At 45.2% G+C, this 23,129-nt stretch overlaps 1 protein-coding gene across 1 annotated transcript; it reads left to right on the forward strand.

Moving 5' to 3' along the window:
• The first annotated feature begins 1,588 nt into the window (after positions 1-1,588).
• On the forward strand, positions 1,589-21,157 carry LOC135512253 (acylphosphatase-2-like). Its single transcript, XM_064934076.1, has 4 exons — positions 1,589-1,671; positions 2,260-2,276; positions 2,471-2,580; positions 20,868-21,157. Exons 1-4 carry the CDS (start codon positions 1,605-1,607, stop codon positions 20,980-20,982), a joined length of 309 nt encoding a protein of 102 aa, XP_064790148.1. The 5' UTR covers positions 1,589-1,604; the 3' UTR covers positions 20,983-21,157.
• The last annotated feature ends 1,972 nt before the right edge of the window (positions 21,158-23,129 follow it).

Here is a 23,129-nt window from a genome sequence, read left to right on the forward strand (position 1 = left end):
CGCACAGGAAGCCTGGTGCGGGGAGCTACCATCGGAGGACTGGTGTGTGAAGGTGGCACAGGATGGACTGGACCGTGAAGGTGTACTGGAAAGCCTGAGAGCAGGACTGGCACAGGACGTGCAAGGCTAGGTAGGTACACAGGAGGCCTAGTGCGTGAAGCTGGCACATTTTTCACCAGCCGACTAACACGCACCTCAGGACTAGTATGGAGCGCTGACCCAGGTGCCATTAAATCCCCGACACGCTCCGTCGGATGAATCTTATACCTAAAGCACCAAACTAGCAACTCCCTCATTACTCTCTCCGCCAAATTCCCCATTAACTCCTTCACAGTCTCTGATTCGCTCACCTCCAACACCGGTTCTGGTCTCCTCCTTGGCTCCTCACGATAAACAGGGAGAGTTGGCTCAGGTCTGTCTCCTGACTCAGCCACTCTCCCTCTGAGCCCCCCCCCCCCAAGAAATTTTTGGGGCTGATTTTCTGGTTTCGCTCTGCGCCGCCGTGTCACTCTTTTCGACTCCATTATCCTATAGCCCTCTTCGCACTGCTCCAGCGAATCCCAGGCGGGCTCCAGCACTCTCTCTGGGTCGGCCGCCCACCTGTCTATTTCTTCCCACGTCGTATACTCCAATCCTCTGCTGTCCATAACGTCCTCCCTTCGCTGCTCCATCTGCCTGTTAACACGCTGCTCGGTCCGTGTGTGGTGGGTAATTCTGTAACGGCGTTCTTTGTTTGTCGAAAGAAAGTCAGACCGAAATGCAGCGTGTTGGTTACTCATGTTCTTTAATGGAACAAATGACGATACACGAAATAACTTATAAATACAAAAACAACAAAACGGAACGTGAAACCTATTACAGCCTATCTGGTGAACACTACACAGAGACAGGAACAATCACCCACGAAATACAAAGTGAAACCCTGGCTACCTAAATACGGTTCCCAATCAGAGACAACGAGAATCACCTGACTCTGATTGAGAACCGCCTCAGGCAGCCAAGCCTATACAACACCCCTGCTCAGCCGCAATCCCAAATACTACAAAAACCCCACCATGAAATACAACAACATAAACCCATGTCACACCCTGGCCTGACCAACTAATCAACGAAAACACAAAATACTAAGACCAAGGCGTGACAGTATGTGTGTGTGTGTGTGCGTTCATCTGATTTACACTTGTATTTATTTGTATGTGTTGGGTATATATCCGCTCTGCACTGTATTTTATAGGTTAAGTAGGTTATGTTTGTTTGTATTTAATTTCAGACCCTGGGGGATCTATCAAATCAACTCTCGTTTCCATCCAGCCAGTTATTTGCTGAACATTCACCCAAATGCTCTTTTTCAACATGAACACCCCCACTAATACAGACTTTGACACTTTACGCTGTTTTGCTTGTATGCTCCCCCCCCCAATGGCTGGCACTTACCATGGCTATACAAGATATGAGTGTTTTAGGAAATATGTCTAAAAACAGCAGTAGAGCTGGGGGCCAAATGAGACAGGATGTTTTTTTCTGCCATCTAGTGGACAAAGTGGCACAAGCTTTTCTTTTGCCAGTTCCTCCTGAGATTATTCTGGACAACTGTTGAATTCACCATGTCCAATGACGCAGCTGGTGCAAAATTGTGTTCTGTAGATTTTGAGATTTTTGGCCATGTCCAAGGTTGGTGTCTTCAAGTTGCTTGTAATTATTAATTGCACAGTATTCCCGTTGTGAGTGACCATACTGTAAAATGATCTGTGTTTCTTAATTTAGGTGCTTGCAAGTGTCCATTGCTCGGTGTTTTTATAAGCGTACTGCATTTCACTAAATAAGCAAAGTAACACTTGCTTGTTAGAAGTCTCTGATTTACACTTGCCTTCAATGACGCAGAGCCTACAGGTTCTAACAACCCAATAGCTTGCTACTGCATTATTACACCCACATTCTGTTTACAATCCTGCAGTTAGTTATTAGTTTACACCCACAGAACTCTTAGTACAGTCAATATGGAATCTATCATCATAAGTGAAGACTCAGTCAACTGTATAAGCTAATAAGTGATATAGCCTATTATATTTGTCATTAATATATATATCCCATTTAGCAGACGCTTTTGTCCAAAGCGACTTACAAGTCGGCTGGAGCCACTACTTTTACATATGGGTGGTCCCAGCGGGAATCGAACCCACGACGCTTGGCGTTGCAAGCGCCATGCTCTACCGACTGAGCCAATCGTGGGTCTAATCACATTTTCTCTGTTTCTTGTAGGGGTCTGTTTCAGAATGGTAAGTTTCTCCCACAAGACCCTATAGCTGAATTTCAGTCAATGAACATAATAACAATTCTACTCTGCTATATTAAGTGCCCACCCCTCGCACTTTCACAGAGGAGATGCCAACCAACAGTATAGTGCCTAGTGATATCACTCATGACTGTATGAATCATCTTCATTGCTCTCTCTCTCTCATCTTCTCTACAGTACACAGAAAAGGAGGGTCTGAGACTGGGTCTGTGTGGCTGGGTAAAGAACACCAACAAGGGCACTGTGGTCGGCCAGGTTCAGGGGCCTGCAGACATGATCTGTGAGATGTAAGTCCTACACCACTATCTACTGCATTGAAAAAACACTCCATGCTAACCAACGCGCTGAACGCAGGAAAAGCTCCACAGAGTGAAAGACAGTAGGAACAACAGTCTGGTTTGAAATATGGACTTTGAAAATGTTCTAACTATTTTCAACCCTTTCTAAAAGTGATACAGAATGCAATGCCACTAAACCCCTCCCATCGCCGATCTGTCTTCAAGGCCCTGTGTTTTATATACACTGAGTATAAAAAACATTAAGAACACTTGCTCTTTCCATGACATACACTGACTAGGTGAATCCAGGTGAAAGCTATGATCGCTTATTGATGTCACTTGTTAAATCCGCTTCAATCAGTGTAGATGAAGGGGAGGAGGCAGGTTAAAGAAGGATTTTTAAGGCTCGAGACAATTGAGACATGGATTGTGTATGTGTGCCATTCGGTGGGTGAATGAGAAGAAAAAAGTTTTAAGTGCCTTTGAACAGGGTATGGTAGTAGGTGCCAGGCGCACCGGTTTGTGTCAAGAACTGCAACGCTGCTGGGATTTTCACGGTCAACAGTTTCCCGTGTGTATCAAGAATGGTCCACCACCCAAAGGACATCCAGCCAACTTTATACAACTTTTCATATGCGATGACGCTGGAGAGACGAAGCAGGTACGGGGAGTCAAACATTTAATAAAGACGGACATGGAACGAGACAGGAACAGCGTCAGCAAACTAATACTAAAGACAAAAACAATACAATGCAGCAGCAGGGAACAGAGCTGGGGACTGACAGATATAGGGGAGGAAATGAACAGGTGATAAGTGACTCCAGGTGAGTCCACTAACGCTGATGCGCGTGATGAGGGAAGGCAGGTGTGCATGATGGATGGCAGGAGTGCATGATGCAGGGCAACCTGGCGCCTTCAAGCGCCAAGGGGAGGGAAGAGCGGGAGCAGATGTGACACAAACTGTGGGAAGCATTGGAGACAACATGGGCCAGCATCCCTGTGGAACGCAGTGTTTCAGTGTAAGAGCCTGTTTTGGTGGGATGGAGTTTTAGCCTGTCTGGCGACATCACCAGGTGGTATAGGTTAATATACCAATAATAAAGAGACTTTCAAACCTCTGCCAATAACAGATAGGGATCTGTAACCTGAAAACTTCTATTAGGCACCTAACTCAAACCACTCCCAGACTGTTCAAGCAAAATTCTTGCTTGAGAAATTGCTATTTACTAAGACCATTTTGACCATTTTAATTGAACAAAACAACAGTAAGGTACTTAATTGTTACCCAGAAATTATTTGATCTTGAGATAAAAAATGGCTGCATTGGGCCTTTAATCAGTGCTTGACTTGGGCAGGAGCTCACTTGAGCTTTTCTACTGCTTGAGCTCCTATTCCACCTCTAGAATATTAGCTAAAAAGTATTGTGGAGCTCCTGCACCTAAATGTAAACAGTACCAGCACCCAAAATGAATATCGGCACGTATTTCAGTCCAAGTCAAGCACTGCCTTTAATTTTTTTCTCTTATTATACCAGCAGATGGCACTATTACCCTGCATAGACCAGTTCCAACATTCCATAGTCGTGTTATAGTCGTGTTATAGAACTAAACTCAATAGAATTTAGACTTTTTGGAGTCACACTTCACTCAGTGATTGTTTTTACAATCCTCACAATCCTCGAGTCTGTCTAGCCCCATAGATATGATTGGCTTTATTTTCCTCTGTTCTGGTGGGCAGGGCAATCACAGACCACTGCCGGCACATTCTGTAATGATGAGATAGTGTTTTGGCATAGCCTTCCACTAGAATATCCTGATACATTCAGTTTCTCTGGGAGAGAAATATCACACGATTCAAACTACATTTTCCTTCCAAGTTAAGTGCTATTATCCAGACCTATTATTTTGACTGATCTTTGTGTGTTGGTGTGATATGAGCTGTTAATTGTTGTTGTTGTTGGTGTTGGCTCACGTGTAAGCTGATTACTATGGCTAATGTGTTTCTTATTGTCAGAGTTTGTCACAAATGTTCCCTTTGAGAGTCCGTTTGGGGAGGTGACGGAAACCTGCGACTGTCTGCTCTAATTCTCTTTTTCTACATTTTCTTCTTTCTCCTCTCTCAGCATTGCTCTTTTGCTCTCTTCCTCTCGCTCGCTTGCTCTTGCTCTCTTGCTGGCCAGGGACTGAGTTTCTTGGTAGAGATAATCTCACCGACAGGACCGGGGTCCGGGGGTGGGTCTCTCGTCTCTCATCCAGATGTGAATCTGATGTCATCGGGGTGGAAGCAGGTCACAGAGATTACATCATAATCTCAAGTGTGTTCCACAGAGAGCTATAAGAGGCTGCTCCAAACACCCACCCTGCCGCACACCCTCTCTAATGCTTACTGTATCTCATCACTACGCCCAGAAATTCTTGTAACTAAACACACACACACACACACACACACACACACACACACACACACACACACACACACACACACACACACACACACACACACACACACACACACACACACACACACGTTGTTGATACACTGTAGGAGACAAAGTTTTCACAGATCAAAATGATTTTCGTTTTTAGTTAACGTCAGTCTTTCAAGACCTCTGTCAATGTGAGCCAAAACCGAGCTTTACATCTTTTCTCACTCTTAAAGGTTAATTGGTGTAGAGCACACTCTTTGGAAATGCCAAGCCTTCACAGATCACACCTACCCTGTCATGGGGGATACATATTGCTGTGGGTGTGTGCGTGCATGTGTTTGTGTGTTGTTTTCTTTCACGTCAAGCACAATAGTGTAACGGCTGATCCTGTTTCTCCATAGACAGTTGAAGCAGAAAAAAAACAGAACAGTGTCTTTGGGACTCAGAAGGGGTCATCTCTTCCTGAGCTCAGCTCTGTTGAGTGTTCTGGATACCTCAATCTGTAGACATGGGATCATTGACAATGCAAACTAAACCCTGGTGCCTACTCACAAGGTCCAGCTGTGCGTGCTGTTATGGTAACAGTGTCATTCCTGGGCCATAAAACCTCTATTTAAAGAGCCCTAATGGAATTATCCCCAATTTACTCTGTCTGGTCAGGAGAGAGAGAGTGGTTTGGCCAGTATCAGTCAGCTTTTGTGTTCCCTAATATGACATGATTTCCTTCTTAATTGTTATTTTAGGCCACATAATTCTGGGTGGATGGATGAACTCGCCCTGCTATTGGGCCCAGATCATATCTGCATGACTGCTGCATCCATCCCTATTGAGATAATTCAATCAGCCATACAGCTACAATGTATTCTACTCAAATCATTAACAAGACTATTTATTTAACAAATAGGTTGACAAATAATAATGTCTGAAGCTATTGGACAGTATGCAGCTGAGCTCCTGCCTTGAATTAGAGTGTTTTTGATTTTCTCTGAAGCTATACCCAGTACCCCCGGCGGCAGGTAGCCTGGCGGTTGAGAGTGTTGGGCCAGTAACCAAATTGTCTGGGTCGAATCGCTGAGCCGACTAGGTGAAAAATCTTTCTGTGCTCCTCCTGTAAATCGCTCTGGATAAGAGCATTTGCAAAATGGCTGAAATGTACCCACCCACGTACCTGCATTTGGCCTTTTTTCCCTCATTTTCTACTGCTCTTTCCGTATCCTACTCTGTTCTGTATTTGGATCATATTGCTTATTGGTATGTCACAAATAACTTATATGTATAGAACAGCGAAGCCACCACTGAAATCAAGCTAGAAGTCCCCACCCTGTCTGTATCAGACAGGGAGTGGCATATTGTTTTTATGTGTCACACACAGGGTTCTCTCATCCTTAAAATCAATGAAAGTCATCACAGAAAGCACATGTGTTCCTGGGTGTTTTGTAGACTTGGAGAAAGTGGATGGTGATTTAGTGCTCTGTATCAGTTGTACCATGTATGCAGCACTGTGGGACTGACCTGCTGCCTGCTATAACTAATATAGCTCTTCTCTCTCCTGAGTCGTGTGACCCAAATCAGAACAACTTCTGTGTAGGAAGAGACCTACAAACCACCACTAGGAGGGAGGGAGGGATGATTGTTCAAGAGAGTGAGGGAGAGTGACAGAGGGAGAGGAAATTAGAGAAAGTGAAAGGGAGGAACTGAAAGATGGATTAAGGGAGAGAGAGGGGGGGAGATTGAGTTAATCTATAAGAGAGTATGAGAGATGGGGATAGAATGAGAACAAGAGAGGGAGAAGCAGAGGGTGATGAGGGAGGATGATAAAGTAGTTAGATGGAGGCTGTAGGTGGCTGTAGGTGCCACTGTTTTCCACAAGGTCTCTGTCCATGGCGGCTGAGACCGCTGGTCAGCGAGTGGCACGGCGGGGACACAGATGGTTTGGATTCTGTCCCATTTAATCCCTCTTAGCCCTGTTTTGATGGAGCCCCAAATAAAGCCTTATTCCTCTCTAAAGCTCTCTATAGGAATGTCACTACGCCCCCTATTCACTGCAGCTATGTGTAATGCACTGCATGCAGCTGTTGGGCTGATGACTGTTTGGGGACAGGGGTTTTCAGCCTATTATGAAGCTCAGACTGGCCCAGATGTTTCATTTTGACCACCTCCAGCTCCAATGGTAAGATTTCGTCTGGAAGTGTTTTCTATAAAGCTGCTGTTTAGGATGCTTTATCTCTTAGTGAACAAACATCCACCAATGTTTTGGTTCCCTTCCCCAGATCTGTGCCTCAACACAATCCTGTCTCGGAGCTCTATGGACAATTCCTTTGACCTCATGGCTTGGTTTTTGCTCTGACATGCACTGTCAACTGTGGGACCTTATATAGACAGGTGTCTGCCTTTCCAAATCATGTACAATCAATTAAATGTACCACACATGGACACAAATCAAGTTGTAGAAACATCTCAAGGATGATCAATGGAAACAGGATGCACCTGAGCTCAACTTCGAGTCTTTTAGCAAAGGGTCTGAATACTTATGTAAAGGTGTTTCTAAAAACCTGTTTTTGCTCTGTCATAATTGTGTGTTGTGTGTAAATTGTTGAGGATTTTTTATTTATTTAATACATTTTAGAATAAGGCTGTAACGTAACAAAATGTGTAAAAAAAGGGGTCTGAATACTTTCCAAAGACACTGATACCCAGTGAAGGCAAATAACCTTGAATGTAATGTGGATTTTAGCAAACAACAGCTAACAAAAGCTAACACAGTCAAATAAAACTCTGAAATTACAGCTAACTAGCTCCCTTTAAATGTATTTTTAGCTATTTTGCATTGACATTCATGTCCACATTAATGATGCTGCATAATTTCACCTGGTCAGGAAAATAGCTAGCTGACACCCGACACCATTAACTATCTTTGCCAGGGGGGAGATCGAATTCGCATTTTGCAACATTGCTTCCATTGTCTGATTGGCAAACTGCAAGGTCAAATCAAATCAAATTTATTTGTCACATACACATGGTTAGCAGATGTTAATGCGAAATGTAGCGAAATGCTTGTGCTTCTAGTTCCGACAATGCAGTAATAACCAACAAGTAATCTAACTAACAATTCCAAAACTACTGTCTTATACACAAGTGTAAGGGGATAAAAAATATGTACATAAAGATATATGAATGAGTGATGGTACAGAGCAGCATAAGCAAGATACAGTAGATGGTATCGAGTACAGTATATACATATGAGATGAGTATGTAAACAAAGTGGCATAGTTAAAGTGGCTAGTGATACATGTATTACATAAGGATGCAGTAGATGATATAGAGTACAGTATATACGTATACATATGAGATGAATAATGTAGGGTATGTAAACATTATATTAGGTAGCATTGTTTAAAGTGGCTAGTGATATATTTTACATCATTTCCCATCAATTCCCATTATTAAAGTGGCTGGAGTTGAGTCAGTGTGTTGGCAGCAGCCACTCAATGTTAGTGGTTGCTGTTTAACAGTCTGATGGCCTTGAGATCGAAGCTGTTTTTCAGTCTCTTGGTCCCAGCTTTGATGCACCTGTACTGACCTTGCCTTTTGGATGATAGCGGGGTGAACAGGCAGTGGCTCGGGTGGTTGTTGTCCTTGATGATCTTTATGGCCTTCCTGTAACATCGGGTGGTGTAGGTGTCCTGGAGGGCAGGTAGTTTGCCCCCAGTGATGCGTTGTGCAGACCTCACTACCCTCTGGAGAGCCTTACGGTTGTGGGCGGAGCAGTTGCCGTACCAGGCGGTGATACAGCCCGCCAGGATGCTCTCGATTGTGCATCTGTAGAAGTTTGTGAGTGCTTTTGGTGACAAGCCGAATTTCTTCAGCCTCCTGAGGTTGAAGAGGTGCTGCTGCGCCTTCTTCACAATGCTGTCTGTATGAGTGGACCAATTCAGTTTGTCTGTGATGTGTATGCCGAGGAACTTAAAACTTACTACCCTCTCCACTACTGTTCCATCGATGTGGATAGGGGGGTGTTCCCTCTGCTGTTTCCTGAAGTCCACAATCATCTCCTTAGTTTTGTTGACGTTGAGTGTGAGGTTATTTTCCTGACACCACACTCCGAGGGCCCTCACCTCCTCCCTGTAGGCCGTCTCGTCGTTGTTGGTAATCAAGCCTACCACTGTTGTGTCGTCCGCAAACTTGATGATTGAGTTGGAGTCGTGCGTGGCCACGCAGTCGTGGGTGAACAGGGAGTACAGGAGAGGGCTCAGAACGCACCCTTGTGGGGCCCCAGTGTTGAGGATCAGCGGGGTGGAGATGTTGTTGCCTACCCTCACCACCTGGGGGCGGCCCGTCAGGAAGTCCAGTACCCAGTTGCACAGGGCGGGGTCGAGACCCAGGGTCTCGAGCTCGATGACGAGCTTGGAGGGTACTATGGTGTTAAATGCCGAGCTGTAATCGATGAACAGCATTCTCACATAGGTATTCCTCTGATCCAGATGGGTTAGGGCAGTGTGCAGTGTGGTTGAGATTGCATCGTCTGTGGACCTATTTGGGCGGTAAGCAAATTGGAGTGGGTCTAGGGTGTCAGGTAGGGTGGAGGTGATATGGTCCTTGACTAGTCTCTCAAAGCACTTCATGATGACGAAGTGAGTGCTACGGGGCGGTAGTCGTTTAGCTCAGTTACCTTAGCTTTCTTGGGAACAGGAACAATGATGGCCCTCTTGAAGCATGTGGGAACAGCAGACTGGTATAGGGATTGATTGAATATGTCCGTAAACACACCAGCCAGCTGGTCTGCGCATGCTCTGAGGGCGCGGCTGGGGATACCGTCTGGGCCTGCAGCCTTGCGAGAGTTAACACGTTTAAATGTTTTACTCACCTCGGCTACAGTGAAGGAGAGTCCGCATGTTTTCGTTGCAGGCCGTGTCAGTGGCACTGTATTGTCCTCAAAGCGGGCAAAAAAGTTATTTAGTCTGCCTGGGAGCAAGACATCCTGGTCCGTGACTGGGCTGGTTTCCTGTTTGTAGTCCGTGATTGACTGTAGACCCTGCCACATACCTCTTGTGTCTGAGCCGTTGAATTGAGATTCTACTTTGTCTCTATACTGACGCTTAGCTTGTTTGATAGCCTTGCGGAGGGAATAGCTGCACTGTTTGTATTCGGTCATATTACCAGTCACCTTGCCCTGATTAAAAGCAGTGGTTCGCGCTTTCAGTTTCACGCGAATGCTGCCATCAATCCACGGTTTCTGGTTTGGGAATGTTTTAATCGTTGCTATGGGAACGACATCTTCAACTCACATTCTAATGAACTCGCACACCGAATCAGCGTATTCATCAATGTTGTTGTCTGACGCAATACGAAACATATCATACAAACCTGTGCTGTTGCAAACTAAATGCTAGCTAGAAGCAAGAGGAAATTGTGTTTAATAAAAGCATGCACTCATAGATAAAAAGGGTCTCTAGATAGAACCTTTTGCTCAATTCAAATTTGATAGTAGTTGGTAGTTGAACTTGCAAATAGCCAACCAATAAGCATGTTATTTTTCAATGTATTAAGGTAAGCAAACTTTATGATTTAATTTAAATATATAAAACCAAAAGTCATATGGCAAACTATAGCTAGGCTAGATAAACAAAGTTGTATTCGAATTTGAGCACCATTTATAAGCTAGCTAACTTTGCCCTCTAGCTGCCTAGCTAGACAGGAAAAAGTTAGGCTACTTTAATTAGCCACATTATAAGCTAGCAAGCTAACAAATAAACATTTTTTATTATGGAATATGGCAAATAGAGCTAGCTACTGACCCAGCCTGACATTGGCAATTAGCTAATTGTTACTTTTATTTCAGTTGCAACGTATGTGTACTGTCTAATCAAATGTCCCAAAATTAAATTAAACAAATTAAATTAAAATAAAACCTAACCTAAAACCTAAAACTTTTAGCACACATTAATTTGCATCAAGCCTGTTTTGAGCATTTGGCCATAAATTCTCATCCACATCAAAGTGAATGTTGTTCATGCACCGTGTGAAATAGCTTTTGGCATTGCGAATCCAAGCTTGACATTGGTCTGAATTGATGTCGTCGTATGCCTCATCCTTGGCCAGAAGGAGGGTGGTAAACTCATGGGGATGGCAATCGTATACCTTCCACCTCCCATTCCTCAAGTGGGTTAAGGAAAGGAGAGTATGGAGGCAGTTGACAATTGATCTTCTCAGATTGGGGTGAACTAATCGGGCGGTCTCTGCCATGGTAAGGCCTCTGTTTACCATATGATCAACAACGATGGCCCGGACTTCATTAGATACAACAGTTCCCGCCGTCTGCCTCCCTCTCTCTGATGTCCACCTCTTTGACGGGGCCCATGTCCACCTCTCTGAGCTATTTGATTTCTTCTTCTCCCTTGCTGTCTATCCTGCTCCATGTTGAAAGAAAGTGCAAGTGTTTACACACCCTTTTATATGGTGACAAATTGTGGTTGCCCCTGTGTGAAATCAATTAGCAATAACAAGTGGTTATTATCTATGGTTATCATATATCATACATGTCATTTTATTTTATTTATTTTTATTGAACCTTTATTTAACAAGGCAAGTCAGCTAAGAACAAATTCTTATTTAGAATGACGGCATTCACCGGCCAAACCCAAACCCTAACCCGGGCCAATTGTGCGCCGCCCTATGGGACTCCTAATCAAGGCCGGTTGTTGATACAGACTGGAATCGAATCAGGGTGTGTAGTGACACCTCTAGCGCTGAGATGCAGTGCCTTAGACTGCTGCGCCACTCTGGAGCCCATTAGGAGGCCACATTTAGATGTTCATACTTTACAAACACACGTTTTATTTCTGTAGTTCTCTAAAATCCATATATAGTAGACAAACCAGTTAAAATCTATAGGTTTACCGAACGGTTAAGTGATTAACCATTAAGCACAATTGAATTAAGTGATGGTCAAATGTATTGAAGCAAATGAGAAGAGAATCATATGAAATGTGTTGTGAGCATTGCATCGTGAAAGGTATTTCCAGATGTGTCACGACTTCCGCCGAAGTTGGCTCTCCTGCCCGTTCGGGCGGTGCTCGGCGGTCGTCGTCACCGTCCTATTAGCCACTACCGATCCCTTTTTCGTGTATCTGTTGGTTTTGTCTAATTGGTTTCACCTGTGTGTTGTTTAGTTAATTAGTGTCTGTATTTAATGTAGGTTGTCCCGCCCTTGTTTTGTGCGGGATTGTTTATTTTGTCAGTCGGTGTTTTGTGTGTCTTATTCTCCGGTTAGTCTTTATCCTGTGTTGGATAATTTCACCCTGTGTGTATTTGGGTTGACCGTTGTTTATTTTGTTCACCGGAGAAGAAAACTTTATATCGCTATCTGCTCTCTGCGCCTGATTCCACCCACCTTGATTAGACGTGTCAGAATCCCGCACCACCATGGAATCAGCAGGAGCAGCAGCGTCTCCTCTCCCATCGATGGAAGAGAGGGTCCTCCATCATACCAGCGTGCTTCACCGGATTGGTTCTGCTATGGACCAAATGATGGAGAGAATGGATCGATGGGAGAGGAGTGGCCTCCCCACCTCATCTCTACCTACCCCTTCTCCAGCACCTCCTGTTTCTGCGACCACATCTGGCTCTGGGGCTCTTCGACTGACGGATCGGTGGCTGGGTGCCAGGGTTTCCTCCTTCAGCTGGAACTATACCTGGCTACCGTGCGTCCTGCTCCCTCTGGAGAGGAGAGCGTGTGCGCCCTCGTCTCCTGTTTGACTGGGCGAGCCCTCGAGTGGGCCAACGCAGTATGGAATGGTCCGTACTCGGCTAAGGATAATTACCCAGAGTTCACCCGCCGATTCCGAGCTGTTTTTGACCATCCACCCGAGGGTCGGGCGGCGGGTGAACGGCTGTTCCACCTGCGTCAGGAGACGAGGAGCGTACAGGATTTTGCCCTTGAGTTTAGGACTTAGGGCAGCAGGAGCAGGATGGAACGACAGGGCCTTGATTGATCATTTTAGATGTAGTCTCAGGGAGGACGTCCGCAGGGAGCTGGCATGTCGGGACACCACATTCACACTGGATGGACTTATCGATCTGGCTATCCGTCTCGACAACCTGCTGGCTGCTCGCGGGCGTTCGGATCAGGTCCTGTCGTTTCCAATCCCCAGCCCCCCTGTTCCTATCCCTATGGAATTAGGAGGTACGGCTTCAAGGGGGACCGGAGGAGGAGTGTCCTCCTGCACCAGTTGTGGTCGACAAGGGCACACGTCCGACCGGTGCTGGAGGAACTCGTCTAGGAGTCGGGAGGACAGGCGGAACACTGCTCGATCACCCCAGGTGAGTAAGCACCAAACTCATTCAGAGCTTCCTGTCGGTCATGTGTTTGTATTGATTTCTTTCCCTGGTTTTTCCCCATCTCTACAGCATAAGGTGCTAGTCGATTCAGGCTCAGCTGGGAATTTTATGGATCATGGGCTTGCGTTAAGGCTAGGGATTCCCCTGGTGTCGTTAGATCGACCTTTCCCCGTGCACTCCTTCGATAGCCGACCATTAGGGTCAGGAGTAATTAGGGAGGCTACGGTGCTGCTGGAAATGGTAACGCAGGGTGATCATAAGGAGCAGATTAGCCTGTTCCTTATAGATTCACCTGCGTTTCCAGTGGTGTTGGGGGTTCCCTGGTTAGCTCAACACAACCCGGTGATTTTCTGGCGACAGGGGGCTCTTAAGGGGTGGTCAGAGGAGTGTTCAGGTAGGTGTATAGGAGTTGCCGTTGGTGCGACTACGGTGGAGAGTCCAGACCAAGTTTCCACCGTGCGCATTCCCACTGAATATGCCGATTTGGCTATCGCCTTCAGTAAAGGGAAGGCGACCCAATTACCACCTCATCGTCGAGAGGACTGTGCGATAAACCTTCTGGAAAATGCTGCACTTCCTAGGAGTCACATGTATCCATTGTCCCAGGAGAAGACAGTTGCGATGGAAACATATGTTTCCGAATCGCTGGGTACATTCAGCCCTCCATATCACCCGTCTCCTCAAGCTTCTTTTTTGTGAAGAAGAAGGATGGAGGTCTGCGTCCGTGTATTGATTATAGAGGTCTAAATTCCATCACAGTGGGGTTTAGTTACCCACTACCTCTCATCGCTGCGGCAATGGAATCATTTCACGGGGCGCAATTCTTCACAAAACTGGACCTGAGGAGCGCGTATAATCTGGTACTTATCCGGGGAGGAGATGTTGAGTGGAAAACCGCATTTAGTACTACTTCTGGTCATTATGAGTACTGCATCATGCCATACGGGTTGAAGAATGCTCCAGCCATTTTTCAATCCTTCGTAGATGAGATTCTCCGAGACCTGCTCGGGCAGGGAGTGGTAGTGTACATTGATGACATCTTGATCTATTCTGCCACACGCGCGGAGCATGTGTCTCTGGTGCGTAAGGTACTTGGGCGACTACTGGAGCATGACCTGTATTGCAAGGCGGAGAAATGTGAGTTTTTCAAACAGTCCGTTTCCTTCCTGGGGTATCGTATTTCCACCTCTGGGGTGGTGATGGAGGATGATCGCGTTACAGCCGTGCGTAATTGGCCGACTCCGACCACGGTGAAAGAAGTGCAGCGGTTTTTAGGGTTTGCCAATTACTACCGGAGGTTTATCCGGGGTTTTGGTCAGGTGGCTGCTCCCATCACCTCACAGCTGAAGGGAGGACCGGTGCGCTTGCGCTGGTCAGCAGAGGCGGGCAGAGCTTTCAGTCGTCTGAAGGAGCTGTTCACCAATGCGCCCGTTTTGGCGCATCCAGACCCCTCTTTAGCATTCATAGTGGAGGTGGATGCGTCTGAGGCTGGGGTTGGAGCCGTGCTGTCCCAACGCTCGGGCGTGCCATCCAAACTCCGCCTGTGTGCTTTCTTTTCGAGCAAGCTCAGCCCAGCGGAGTGAAACTATGATGTGGGGGACCGGGAGTTGTTAGCTGTAGTCAAGGCTCTGAAGGTGTGGAGACATTGGCTTGAGGGGGCTAAATACCCTTTTCTCATCTGGACTGACCATCGTAATCTCGAGTACATCCGGGCAGCTAAGAGACTAAATCCACGTCAGGCTAGATGGGCCATGTTTTTTACTAGGTTCCAGTTTACCCTCACATATCGGCCAGGCTCCCAAAACACTAAAGCTGACGCACTGTCTCGCCTCTATGATACCGAGGAACGGTCAGTAGAGCCAACTCCCATCATTCCACCGTCATGTCTCGTGGCACCGGTGGTATGGGAGGTGGACGCTGAGATAGAGAGGGCCTCGCGGTCAGAGCCGGCTCCTCCTAACTGTCCAGTTGGAACCAAGTACGTGCCGAGGGTGGTCCGGGACAAGCTGATTAGGTGGGCTCATACTCTTCCCTCCTCGGGTCATCCTGGTATCAAGAGGACAGTGCAGAGTCTGAGAGGGAGATACTGGTGGCCCACACTGGCTAAAGACGTGAGATTTTATGTCTCCTCCTGCTCAGTGTGTGCTCAGAGCAAGGCTCCTCGGCACCTGCCTAGAGGGAAATTACAACCCCTCCCCGTTCCACAACGGCCGTGGACACATTTATCGGTGGATTTTCTTACCGACCTTCCCCCGTCCCAGGGAAGTACTACGATCCTGGTCGTTGTGGATCGGTTTTCTAAGTCCTGTTGTCTCATTCCGTTGCCCGGTCTTCCTACGGCCCTGCAGACTGCTGAGGCTTTGTTTACCCATGTCTTCCGGCACTATGGGGTGCCTGAGGATATCGTCTCTGATCGGGGTCCCCAATTCACGTCCAGAGTGTGGAGGGCGTTTATGGAGAGACTGGGGGTCTCGGTTAGCTTAACCTCAGGTTTTCACCCCGAGAATAATGGGCAGGTGGAGCGCGTTAACCAGGATGTGGGCAGGTTTCTGCGGTCCTATTGTCGGGACCGGCCTGGTGAGTGGGCAAGGTATGTTCCATGGGCCGAACTAGCCCAGAACTCCTTACGCCACTCCTCTACTAACTTGTCTCCTTTTGAGTGTGTGTTAGGTTACCAGCCGGGCCTGGCTCCATGGCATCAGAGTCAGACCGAGGCTCCTGCGGTGGAGGAATGGGTACAGCGCTCCAAGGACACCTGGAAAGCGGTTCAGGACTCATTACGGTTAGCGGGAGAACGGCAGAAGAGGAGCGCTGACCAGCACCGCAGTGAGACCCCCGTGTTTGCACCGGGGGCCAGGGTCTGGCTCTCGACCTGAAACCTGTCTCTCCGCCTGCCCTGTCGGAAGCTGGGGCCGCAGTGTGTGGGGCCGTTCAAAGTCCTGAGGAGAATAAACGAGGTGTGTTATAGGTTACAACTTCCTAGGTCGTTGTCACCGTCCTATTAGCCACTACCGATCCCTTTTCGTGTATCTGTTGGTTTTGTCTAATTGGTTTCACCTGTGTGTTGTTTAGTTAATTAGTGTCTGTATTTAATGTAGGTTGTCCCGCCCTTGTTTTGTGCGGGATTGTTTATTTTGTCATTCATTTTGTCTGTCGGTGTTTTGTGTTTCTTATTCTCCGGTTAGTCTTTATCCTGTGTTGGATAATTTCACCATGTGTGTATTTGGGTTGACCGTTGTTTATTTTGTTCACCGGAGAATAAAACTTTATATCGCTATCTGCTCTCTGCGCCTGATTCCACCCACCTTGATTAGACGTGACAAGATGAAATTACTAATTAGGTTTAGTCAATTGAAAATATGCTTAAAGTTTTGATGATCTGTTTTGAGTTTTGCACTAAGAGTTGTTCAATATTACCACATACTTGTGAAAATAGTACCAAAGCGATACAAAAAAAAACTTGACAGAGTTTTGGAAGTCCAACTTCATAATAAACCATACAGAGCCATTAGCAAGCCAGGCCCAGTTAAGATCTGCTCCAGATTTCTCTCCAGGAACAATGCAATGCCTTAGTTTATTCTGCAGCAGAACATTTGTTTTGAAACACATGGAATTCCTTCCCATACGCTGGTCTATGTTATCTCATTTCCTCAAGTGTGTGGGAAAAAGGAAATGTCCTTTCCTCTAGAGGCCTGGTCAGTCAGGCAGTCAGGCAGAGTGGATGCAGTGGGTGGTGCTCACTCAGAGACCAGGCCATTATTATCAACCCACCATCACATAGTCAACGTTAGGTCTTGTTATAGCAGCAGTCATTGCTCTCTCGCCGCTCTGTCTTTCTCTCAATTCAATTCAAGGGGCTTTATTGGCATGGGTAACATGTGTTAACATTGCCAAAGCAAGTAAGGTAGATAATATATAAAGTGAAATAAACAATAAAAATTAACAGTAGACATCACATATACAGAAGTTTCAAAACAATAAAGACATTACAAATGTCTTATATTTATATATATATATATATATACAGTGTTTTTGCAATGTACAAATGGTAAAGGACACAAGATAAAATAAATAAGCATAGATATGGGTTGTATTTACAATGGTGCGTGTTCTTCACTGGTTGCCCTTTTCTCGTGGCAACAGGTCACAAATCTTGCTGCTCTGATGGCACACTGTGGAATTTCAGCCAGTAGATATGGGAGTTTTTCAAAATTGGATTTGTTTTCGAATTCTTTGTGGATCTGTGTAATCTGAGGGAAATATGTCTCTCTAATATGGTCATACATTGGGCAGGAGGTTAGGAAGTGCAGCTCAGTTTCCACCTCATTTTGTGGGCAGTGAGCACATAGCCTGTCTTCTCTTGAGAGCCATGTCTGCCTACGGCGGCCTTTCTCAATAGCAAGGCTATGCTCGCTGAGTCTGTACATAGTCAAAGCTTTCCTTAATTTTGGGTCAGTCACAGTGGTCAGGTATTCTGCCGCTGTGTACTCTCTGTGTAGGGCCAAATAGCATTCTAGTTTGCTCTGTTTTTTTGTTAATTCTTTCCAATGTGTCAAGTAATTATCTTTTTGTTTTCTCATGATTTGGTTGGGTCTAATTGTGCTGCTTTCATGGGGCTCTGTAGGGTGTGTTTGTGAACAGAGCCCCAGGACCAGCTTGCTTAGGGACTCTTCTCCAGGTTCATCTCTCTGTAGGTGATGGCTTTGTTGTGGAAGGTTTGGGAATTGCTTCCTTTTAGGTGGTTATAGAATTTAACAGCTCTTTTCTGGATTTTGATAATTAGTGGGTATCGGCCTAATTCTGCTCTGCATGCATTATTTGGTGTTCTACGTTGTACACGGAGGATATTTTTGCAGAATTCTGCGTGCAGAGTCTCAATTTGGTGTTTGTCCCATTTTGTGAAGTCTTGGTTGGTGAGCGGACCCCAGACCTCACAACGATAAAGGGCAATGGGCTCTATGACTGATTCAAGTATTTTTAGCCAAATCCTAATTGGTATGTTGAAATTTATGTTCCTTTTGATGGCATAGAATGCCCTTCTTGCCTTGTCTTTCAGATCATTCACAGCTTTGTGGAAGTTACCTGTGTCGCTGATGTTTAGGCCAGGGTATGTATAGTTTTTTGTGTGCTCTAGGGCAACAGTGTCTAGATGGAATTTGTATTTGTGGTCCTGGTGACTGGACCTTTTTTGGAACACCATTATTTTGGTCTTACTGAGATTTACTGTCAGGGCCCAGGTCTGACAGAATCTGTGCATAAGACCTAGGTGCTTCTGTAGGCCCTCCTTGGTTGGTGACAGAAGCACCAGATCATCAGCAAACAGCAGACATTTGACTTCAGATTCTAGTAGGGTGAGGCCGGGTGCTGCAGACTTTTCTAGTGCCTGCGCCAGTTCGTTGATATATATGTTGAAGAGGGTGGGGCTTAAGCTGCATCCCTGTCTAACCCCACGACCCTGTGTGAAGAAATTTGTGTGTTTTTTGCCAATTTTAACCGCACACTTGTTGTTTGTGTACATGGATTTTATGATGTCGTATGTTTTACCCCCAACACCACTTTCCATCAGATTGTATAGCAGACCCCCTGCCAAATTGAGTCGAAGGCTTTTTTGAAATCAACAAAGCATGAGAAGACTTTGCCTTTGTTTTGGTTTGTTTGGTTGTCAATTAGGGTGTGCAGGGTGAATACATGGTCTGTTGTACGGTAATTTGGTAAAAAGCCAATTTGACATTTGCTCAGTACATTGTTTTCATTGAGGAAGTGTACGAGTCTGCTGTTAATGATAATGCAGAGGATTTTCCCAAGGTTACTGTTGACGCATATTCCACGGTAGTTATTGAGGTCAAATTTGTCTCCATTTTTGTGGATTGGGGTGATCAGTCCTTGGTTCCAAATATTGGGGAAGATGCCAGAGCTAAGGATGATGTTAAAGAGTTTTAGTATAGCCAATTGGAATTTGTTGTCTGTATATTTGATCATTTCATTGAGGATACCATCAACACCACAGGCCTTTTTGGGTTGGTGGGTTTTTATTTTGTCCTGTAACTCTCTCTCTGTGACACACACCAGGTTTGTTTTCTTTTCATGTGCTTATTAGATCAGTTCACACAGTCATGTGCTTCTAAATTGGGATAATTCACTTATTAGGGGGTGGACTGGCGGGTAGCTTTGCTTGACAGGTTCAACCTACGAGTCAAAAACATCAGTCCATCCATTACCAGGACAAGAAGAGCAAATGCTTTTGAAAAGGAAAATAGCCACAGACACATCATATAGTAGATAGACAACCCTCCTTATGCTCATACTCTTTTGGGTTCAATCCTCCATTTTATTTAGCAGAGTGATGTCAGGGGAGATGAATATTTACCTGATACAACGGGCGACTTAGAGCTAACTTCTAAGCCCTGTGATTGCTGTCAAATCAGCAGTCTGTGGGCTGTGTGCGACACTAGAGCAGAGCGGAGCAGAGAATGCAGATGGAGATGTTGCCTCATCCCTCTCTCGTTCTCTCCCTCCATTTCGCTCTCTGTCATTGAGGCGCAATGGGCAGTTATTGCGTTGTGTCTCTGTGATCTGACTGAACTCCCATCGCACCAGACCGTGCTTCAGGATGACCACATGTGGCGCACTGATCCTCTACAATCTCTCCACTAATCTACACAGACTAGGAAATAATGTAGCCCATATCGGCCATGCAGCGACTTGAGTGACAGGGCCTCAGTCTCCAGGGCTTGACCTACATGCTGTAGAGTAAGCATGTTGCCTGTTGCTCCTCACTGAGGCATGTCTCATGGTAAACGGAGGTTTAGACTTAAGACAGTGCTGAGTTATACAATTCAATTTACTTGATTATGTTTGTGTTTTGCTTTTCCCAAAGTCATTTGTCATAGAGAACAGTAGAGATGGTGCCAAGAAAAACTGCCTCCTATGCACTGTACCGAGGTTGGCTGAGGCTTGGACTCAGGCTATAGCTGAATTATTTGTCTTTGCTGACAGAGGTTAGGATCATGTTGCTGAACCATTTTCACCAGTCGGCTGAAACAGAGGTTGAAGTTTTAGTGAATGCCCACAGCTGTTTATGACCAAAATCCCAGTTTTGCAAGGGATAGGAGGGACTATATTATAGGGGATACAGTCAATCTAGTGTCACCCCCAAGGGTTGGCCGGCTTTCTTAGAAAGCCTCCATTCCCTGTGTCCATCTGACATGTGACAAGCCTTATTTGGCCTAGGCACTGGTTGCTGAACAGAAGGGTCTCCAGAAAACCTCAGATTCCCTGCTATCTAGAGCGTGTTCAAACTTTCAAAGTTAATTTTAGCAATGGAATGTATGTTCCCGAGCTATAGAGAACATAGTTAGCTGTTGAGCTGATAAACAGATAATGTAGTAGCTTATATTAGAGATATCCAACACAAGAACAGAGCAGAGTGATCATTCCTTATGGGAAACAGAAGCAGTGTGACCTTCATTGACATGAGGGTGGTGGATAACAGAACATCTCTTTCTTTCCCTTTTCTATCTTCCTAATTGCGCAGGAAGGTGTGGCTGTGTAAGGAGGGGAGTCCCAGCTGTTCCATCACCCGAGCCTCGTTCTCCAATGAGAGATCCATTGACAGGGTGGAGCTCTTTGGCTTCAAGACACGCTTCTGAGGAACTCCCTTCATCCAACGCCACTCTAACCACACCCTCTCCAGTGCTTTTACCACATCAATGTCAATGTTAGATTCAGGCTGGCAAAGCTGCATATATTGTCAGGCAGCTTTGTGCTTTGCAGATTCTCAATGCTTTTCTTCTGAACATGTAATGCAATAAATAAAATCATTCAAGCTCGATGTTATTAGAATTCAATACAAATGCACTATTAAATAGTTAATGCAAAGGACAATATATATATTTTTTGTCCCTTTAAGATAGAGCCTCTTACTGTGTCTCTTTCCTACCTGGTCTCCTCTGGTCCTGAATAATGTTGTGTAAGGTCACGTGATTGTTTACCTAATCCAATTAAACATAGAGAAAGCCAGCCAGTCAGACTGCACCATCACGCTGAGTTGCCAAGACACAACTGGCCACGTCAGGAGTATTGAATAACCCATTAGAGTTTGTGTGTGTGCGTGTCTGCTAACGTGCATGTGTGTCAGTGGAAGCTGCTGAGGGGAGGACGGCTCATAATAATGGCTGGAATGGATTAAATGGAATGGCATCAAACACATGGAAACATGTTTGATACCACTCCATTCCAGCCATTATTATGAGCCATCCTCCCCTCAGCAACCTCAATTGGTGTGTATGCTTGTGTGAGTGTATGTTTGTGTGAGTGCGCGTGCATGCATCTGCATGATTTTCGGTTCATTAGACACGTAGGCCTATGTGTGTGTTTATCTCCATGGCGCTTGCACTTTCTTTCTCTCGCACAAATCATCTCGCTCTCTGTCTCTCGACACTAATTTGTTGACTCCCAGCTGCCCCTGCCCTGACCCCTCTCTACCTTGCCTTGTGCCAACACCATCTCGTCATCACCCAGTCAAGTCTACCTGAGTAACAACATCCATTCTGGTTTGCTTTTTACCCAGCATGCAGTGTGGTGGTAAATCCCCCATGTGAGCAGGAGCAGGGCAAAATCCTCTTATCTGACAGAGAAACTTGATTTAACCCAAGGGCTTATGATCCACTATTGAGCCCAGTCTCCTACTGCTCTGCATGGGAATACAGTCTCAGAGAGAGAGAGAGAAGCATACTGTACCTGAGTCTCTCTTCACAGCAGGAGGCTACTGTCCTTACAGCATTCATATTAACCTATCAGGACCCCTCCAGGGATAATGATGCTTGTCATAGATTTAGCTTTATCTAATCATGATATAGGGGCAGTGCTTTATCTAATTATGATATATGGGCAATGCTTTATCTAATTATGATATATGGGCAGTGCTTTATCTAATTATGACATAGGGGCAGTGCTTTATCTGCTTATGACATAGGGGCAGTGTTTATCTAATTATGATATATGGGCAGTGCTTTATCTGCTTATGACATAGGGGCAGTGCTTTATCTGCTTATGACATAGGGGCAGTGTTTTATCTAATTATGATATATGGGCAGTGCTTTATCTGCTTATGACATAGGGGCAGTGCTTTAACTAATTATGATATATGGGCAGTGCTTTATCTGCTTATGACATAGGGGCAGTGCTTTATCAAATTATAACATATGGGCAGTGCTTTATCTGCTTATGACATAGGGGCAGTGTTATATCTGCTTATGACATAGGGGCAGTGTTTTATCTGTTTATGACATAGGGGCAGTGTTTTATCTGCTTATGACATAGGGGCAGTGTTTTATCTGCTTATGACATATAGGCAGTGCTTTATCTAATTATGACATAGGGGCAGTGTTTTATCTGCTTATGACATATAGGCAGTGCTTTATCTAATTATGATATATAGGCAGTGCTTTATCTTATTATGATATATAGGCAGTGCTTTATCTAATTATGACATAGGGGCAGTGTTTTATCTGCTTATGACATAGGGGCAGTGTTTTATCTAATTATGATATATGGGCAGTGCTTTATCTAATTATGACTTAGGGGCAGTGTTTTATCTAATTATAATATATGGGCAGTGCTTTTTCTAATTATGAAATAGGGGCAGTGTTTTATCTAATTATGATATATGGGCAGTGCTTTATCTAATTATGATATATGGGCAGTGCTTTATCTAATTATGATATATGGGCAGTGCTTTATCTAATTATGATATATGGGCAGTGCTTTATCTAATTATGATATATAGGCAATGCTT

This window comes from Oncorhynchus masou, chromosome 24, assembly GCF_036934945.1.
Source record: "Oncorhynchus masou masou isolate Uvic2021 chromosome 24, UVic_Omas_1.1, whole genome shotgun sequence".
Classification (NCBI taxonomy): domain Eukaryota; kingdom Metazoa; phylum Chordata; class Actinopteri; order Salmoniformes; family Salmonidae; genus Oncorhynchus; species Oncorhynchus masou.

Excerpts from the sequence above, each read along its gene's own strand:
- LOC135512253 (XM_064934076.1), top strand. The coding sequence starts at position 1,605 with ATGTCCAATGACGCAGCTGGTGCAAAATTGTGTTCTGTAGATTTTGAG. Across the intron at positions 2,581-20,867 it reads GCAGACATGATCTGTGAGAT|GAAGGTGTGGCTGTGTAAGG; the intron begins GTAAGTCCTACA and ends CTAATTGCGCAG.